General features: G+C 34.7%; 1 protein-coding gene across 1 annotated transcript; it reads left to right on the top strand.

The window, feature by feature from the left end:
- On the top strand, positions 1 to 2,102 carry LOC145839040 (mitochondrial intermediate peptidase-like). The gene is made up of 3 exons (XM_082946656.1): positions 1 to 4; positions 299 to 805; positions 847 to 2,102. Exons 1-3 carry the CDS (start codon positions 1 to 3, stop codon positions 2,100 to 2,102), a joined length of 1,767 nt encoding a protein of 588 aa, XP_082802782.1.
- The last annotated feature ends 4,655 nt before the right edge of the window (positions 2,103 to 6,757 follow it).

Genomic DNA, 6,757 nt, shown 5'->3' with positions numbered 1-6,757 from the left:
ATGCGTATTTAACTGAAAGCGTGTACTTAAAACGCGCACCTAACAGGAAGGTAAAAGTCAGGCTAAATTGTTCAAAATCTTGAAAAATCTGGCAAAATTTATAAAAAATTTCGTTGCAACCCTGACATAACTATTATAGATCCACCAAACGCTTTTTCTTAAACGCTAACAGTTTTTAAAATATTCAATAAAATTTCAGCTGATAACTATTTGCAATGCATAAGGCAAGAAGACTGCAGCGTTTATTGACGAAATGGCCGGCAAATACCATGGAGGCTCAGCCACTTCGACTTTTTAGACAAGCAGGCTAAAACTGATCCCGTTTCGAACAAAAGCGTCGGGCTGTTTCGAATCGCGCAACTATCAAGCCCTCGCGGCTTCGACGCAATCAAGGAAAGCGCCGTGAAAAAATCAAAGGAGCTGCTCGAAGACGCTGCAAGAGCGGAGGCCGGAGCGGAGACGGTCGAGCTCGCCGACGAGTCGTTTGCAAGCTTGCGGGAGGTGGCCGACCTCGCCGGCTTTGTTGCCGCCTACCACGCCGACGAAAGGTACCGGCACGCCGCGGGCGAAGCTTACTCGAGCGTGTCTGCCGCCATCGACCGGCTGCGCGACGACGTAAAGTTGATGAAGCGGCTGCGGCGCGCCAAACTTACTTTGAAAGATGAAGAAGCGCGGTCCGCTGCGGAGCTGTTGCTCGCCGAGTTCGGTTCGCCTGAAGCTTTTCGCGAACCTACAAAGACGACTTCGGAGCTGCACGAGGAGCTTTACGAAAGGCTGGATCTTGCGGCGGACGCCGTCGACCGATGTCCCTGATTTCCTACCACCCGAACTGGCTCATGTACACAGTGGACCCATATAAACGCTTTAACGTTGAAATGTTTTTGGATTGTGCTCATGTCAAGTTGGACCCAATTTTCTATCTCGAACCCGAGCACCTTAAAGCTCTAAAGGTGGAAGACGTCCACCGAAACAGAGCTAAGTTGGACAAACTCGAAGCTTGGCGCTTCTACGCCTCGAAACTCCCTACACCGAACCATCTGGGAGAAATTGCTAGCTACTTTTCCCTCGGCGACTGCATGCGCGGCATCAGCAAATTGTTCGAATCTTTGTACGGCGTCAAGTTGCAGCCTTCGGCGGCCTGTGACCGGGGCGAACTGTGGAGCGCAGATGTTGTAAAGGTGGCTGTCCTCAATAGCAACGACGACTCGATTGCAAGTCACATCTACTGCGACTTTTACTCGAGGAAGGGCAAGCCGGAGCACGACTGCCACCTTGTGGTCGAAGGAGGCAGGTTGTTCAGCGACCGGTCTCCGGAGCGGCTTCCAAAGGTGGTCGTCTGCCTCAGCTTGGACCCGCCGTCTGAATTGAAACCCACGCTGCTCGATCCTTATTTACTTAGCGGCTTGTTTCACGAGATGGGGCAAGCCGTACATTCGGTTCTGACCAATTCCGTTTACTTCACCAATAAAAAGAGCATCACCGACTACTCCGAAGTGCCCGCCGTGCTGATGGAGAACTTTGCCAGAGACCCGAGAGTCCTCGGCACGTTCGCCCGCCACCACCGCACCGGCGAAGCGATCAATCAGAAAGTCCTCGACCTCATCAGCAAGTCGTACAAGTTCGAGCAGGCCGCGCAAATGCAGCTCAGGTACGATCCGGCCGCCGACTACTTCGACGAACCGAAGTGCGAGGGCGAGTTCATGACAAACCTGATCAACAGTGGGCGTGCTTTTACGTACGAACCGAGCGAAGACCAGCGGCGGGCCAAGTGCTACGCGAGCCGCCTCGTTTCGAGGGCCGTCGCCAGCAAGGTGTGGAGTAAGCTGTTCGCAGAGGACCCGTTCGATACCGAGGCGATGAAAAGGTACCGGAGGAAGGCGACGCAGCTGGGGGGAGGCAACAGGGCGGCGTATGAGGAGCTGTTGGGAGAGAAGCTGAGCGCGGAGGAGGTGGTCCGGACCCTGGTCGAGGACTTCTGCTTCAACAGCGGGTTCGGCGAGGTGGTGACGAGAAAGGGCACGGACGTTTATAAAGTTGAATACGAAGTGACGTTTTTTGATGACGACAGACTTATGGACATTATGGAGAATTATGGAGATTAACTAGTGTGTTTTAGTGGTTAATAAATTTGCTATAATCGTTTGTTTTGTTGAGATTAATTGTTTAGTGTACAAAAAATTCGACAAGCGCAGAATTTTTTAATATTGTATAATGTATTTTATAAATATAAATATGTTTTAATAATAACATTTCGCAAATAGCTTAGCTAATGGGTTTTTTTTCAAGTTCATGCATTTATTACTAGCTTCAGAAAATGGTTATATTATAGATTTTAAACTAAGGTGTTAAAGATCAAAAAAAATGTTTTGATGCGTTCGTCATCAATCTTAAAAAACGTAGTGAATAGTAATTTATTACTACTCGAAGTAATGAAGTTTTAAAATTTCACTGCTTTTTTTAGCTGTACTATAAAACCTTTGAATGTCTTAATCTGAATACAACATAATGCAAACGCATTAAAATGTGATTAGTTTAATATTCTTATTATTAAAGTACAATAAGGTTTTCGAATTTTTATGATACGAGTATTGTTGATTACAGACAGGATTCACAAAAACAAGCAGTAAAATTTAAGTTATTATATTTTAATAAAAAAACACTTAGCATGTAAACGACTGGTTAAAATGACATTTCATTAAAATATATAAAAACTTGCATAAAAAAGCATTTTATTTACTGCTTGCTGAAAAAAGTAGTTCAATTGATAAAACTTAAAAAAGATTTAATGACTTGTTTCTAAAATTTTTGCTGTTATAAAAAAATTATATTGTAAGAAGATTATTTGTTAAACGATTGCAAGTTTCTTTTGTTGCGATTTACTGATGAAGTTCCATAAAAACGAAACGTTGGTCTCAACCTACTTAAAACTTGTGGTCTAATGTTCTAAGTAGTATATTAAAAAGTTATTATAAAAGGGCAGAGAAGTTAGTAATTGTTGCGATAGAATTCAATCAGAAAAATTAATAAAAATATTTTAATAAAATAAGTAAAAATAGTAAATAAGCTAAATTAAGGAAAGTCTCAAAATTATTCAATTCATCAAAACCAACGACGCTACTCTATTTTCAGTGAATAACATATCTCGATGGAGTACTAAAAAAATATGGAAGTACGTTAAAGTATTAAAAACGAGTTAGGTATGTATATTTATATTGCTTAATTAACGACAAAAAATACATTTAAAATAACTGATCCTAGGACTTAATGTACAAAAAAACCTGTCGATTATCGAGTCGTACGTTACCTGGGTATAGTTTACCGTATTTTCCACAGATAAGTGTTTTGTAACTAAGAATGCAGTAGTATAGAAGTTAAGTAAATAAGAAATATTAACAATAAGTAAAAATATATCAACTTGAACTGGGTGTAAAACGGGGATGTTCAAAAATGCACGAGGACACTTTTGCACGAAGGGTTATCTTGCACCAGACTTTAGAAAAATACAACAATAAAAATTCACAATAAAATATATTCATTATCTGATTTTTGTTAGCAATACTTTTACAGCTAAAAATATTTACAGTTTTAACGTAAACAGATTTAAGCCTCTAACTTTATTTTAACAATTAGTATGTCAATAAATATTTAAATTTTTGATTTGTTTAGCATGACATAAAGTATCTTATGTGGTATTAAACTTAATACTCAAAAGCAATTAAATAAATAGTCTTTGTTTTCAAAGTAAATAAAGTTTATTTACGTTTTTTTTTTCTTTGCAAAGATTTCAATCAAAAAATAATATAAAGGTTTTATACAAACAGGTGTTTCCACCAGTGCGGTTAATTTTGGGATACTTTAATTTAAAAGTATAAACTAAACGTGAATTCTATATATTAAAACCTAACCATCTGAAATCGGTTGATGGAATTTTTTTGTCAAGACACAATTTTAAGTTGATCTTAACTATGCATATGATCATTTTGTTAGTTTTAATTTAGTTTTTTTTATAGTTTTACTTAGTAATGTTTGTTATGTCTTTCAACCCTTTTACAAAACAAATTTGTAAAACGTCAACGACTCGTTGTTTTAGAGAAAAGCTTAAAAGATTTTGCAATCTAAAGGGTTGCTTACGAGCAAGAGCGCATAAAAGAGGATAAAAAGGGTATAAAAACCATTAATAACTTTAGTAAAAAGCGAGTGATATTTTTTTTAAATACATTATCTATAACACGATGATTCACTGTACACTACAGCAAACTAAGTTAATTCTACAAAGGGTTACAAAACACTTGAACACAAACTAGATAGTATAAATTTGTAAGCACATACTTCATACTTAGACCTTTAACACTGGTTATTTTGACTACATACGAAGCCAAATAATGTTTCCAATTCATTTTCCAGTTTGCTTGAAAAGTTATTCTTACTCGCTACCTATTTTTTATCAGTTATAAATAAAGGTTTTTAATTGGTTTGTTTAATAGTAGGTTGATTAAGATAAAACTGTTTGTATACTGTTTATTTATTAACTAGATGGTTTCTTGATCTTAAGTCGTTTTGATAATAGTATTAAACAAATTGGTTAAAAAGTACAAGGTTTAGAACCGCTGAATTAAAAAGCTTCATAAACTAATTAAAACTTGGCTTGGAGATTATCCTAAACAGAATTTATGCCCCTCTAAAATCAAAAATTGATGTAAGCGGTAAAATCTCAGCAACTTTAACATTAACAGCATCAGATCAAAACATAAACACCAATAAAAACGTCATAAAATATAAATTCTAAAATATATTCATTTTAAAATAAGGTCTGATCATTCCGATTTAATCATCAGACCACAAGCGTTCAGTAGATTGAGACAAGTTTCGTCCTTATTAGGACTCATCAGTCAGTCAAAACTAAAAAACCTGCAGTCATCAATCTACAAACGGCTTATTGGTTGCTTTATGCTGTAACAAACTTTGTGTTAAATTGAGATTGTTTCACGGTATACAAAAGTCCAGGCTTAGGCTTTCTGAATACTTTTGTCGAATTTTTCGCTGATCTGCAATTTTGGAACAAAGAATATTTGTTAATAGCATAAATTTATCGTGGTATATTGACAAAAAGTTAATATGTAATACATTAGAAAGCTTTTAAACTTCAATCAAAAAATTCATTAAGTGTTTAGTCAGAAATCATCAACAAAGTTAAAAAAATATATACTTCAAAAAACAGTTTCCGTCGAAAAATATTGTAATGTTTACCATAGACTAAGCTTTTAGGTAAACTATTTTATAGAATAGTCACCCGGGGCCCCTTAGAAAAAAAATGTTTTATTCAGAAAGTATTATTTTTTGTTTTTCTAATACTCTTACTTTGCTGTGTTTGCAAGGTTTTTTTTTTCAAATTTTCTAGTGTTTTTCTCTTATATACAAACATGTCCGATTGTAGACTTCAAGGCCCTCACTTTTTAACGGTCACTAAACTGAAGCAAAAAAAAAACTAAATATGCCTAATTTAAATTGTTTATGTTTTTTTTTAATCTAAGCTGTTTTTATGAAAGACATGACCCATGCACCTTTTACTAAAATTATAATTATTTGAACATAAGCTCCCTCATATTTCTTTTATGAGGAATTACATGTTCAGACAATGATAATTTTAGTTAAACGTAGCTGGGTTTTAAAGTAGCTAAGTAAAAAATCAGGTTTTGCGCAACGGCTTTTTGATTATTTAGATTATGAAATTTCTAGAATACATCAACGTACGAAATTTGTAGACTTTACTTTGTGTAAACTTTAATTTTAATATATAACTAAATTAAAAAACTGTATAGTATAATTATTTAGAATGCAACAAAATGGTCTTAAATTTATTTGCAGGCAAAAATTAAAAAAAGATATTTTTAACTTTTTCAAAGTTTATTTTTATCATCGCACCACATCGCTTCACGACAACCAGGTCGTTTCTTGGCAACCTCAAAGATCCTGACTTTAAAGGTACTCTAAATTATACTATTTTTTGAATTAATAGTACATATAAGATGATAAGTACATCTTAAAAGTTTTTAAAATTTAAGATAATATTAAGCATTTCGCACAACTAACAATTTATAGCATTACTATGTATAAAGTTTTGATTTAGTTAAATTAGATTATAAAATAATAAATAGTTTTAAACCAACATGAACAAAAAAATTTAATAATTTCAAGTTTTATATATAAAATTAAACTTTTCAAAATTAGCAGTAAAAGCGAAACCATTATTTAAATAAAAAAACTTAAATTGAAAAAAGTTAAAACACAACATCTTTAAAAGTATAAGTTTTATAGAAACATTAAATTTTTGTTTTAATAACTTTCTTTCATTTCAACGTAAATTTCTTTAGAATTCAAATTTTCATTTCTCAATTTAATTGGAACTTCATAACCATCGAAAAAGTCATTGTTGTCTTCATTCGTGTAAATGTTGGTGCTTTTTTCTACTGAAGCAGATTTGCTTCTAGTGTTCTCATATAAATTATCTTTTCTATTGCTATTTGATTTTTCAGGCCTGTTATGTAAACAAATTAGATACAAACTAATATGTAGAGTTTTATTGTAAGATAAAATACAACTTCTCTTGGACAAGACGCAAATAGATATTCAATTGGTTTGCGACTCGATAACCGAAAGGTTTGTTCCTGCACCAAGTCCAAGATTGAAAAATCTTTAGCACTTTTTTTGCCGTTCAATAAACAATACATATATACTATTTGATATAATTAAGAAAAAA

The sequence above is a fragment of the Thalia democratica genome, chromosome 1 (assembly GCF_965202585.1).
Source record: "Thalia democratica chromosome 1, ktThaDemo2.hap1.1, whole genome shotgun sequence".
In the NCBI taxonomy this organism is placed as follows: Eukaryota; Metazoa; Chordata; class Thaliacea; order Salpida; family Salpidae; genus Thalia; species Thalia democratica.
The sequence above is the reverse complement of the archived record's forward strand: the minus strand, read 5'-3'. Positions and strand labels throughout refer to the sequence as shown.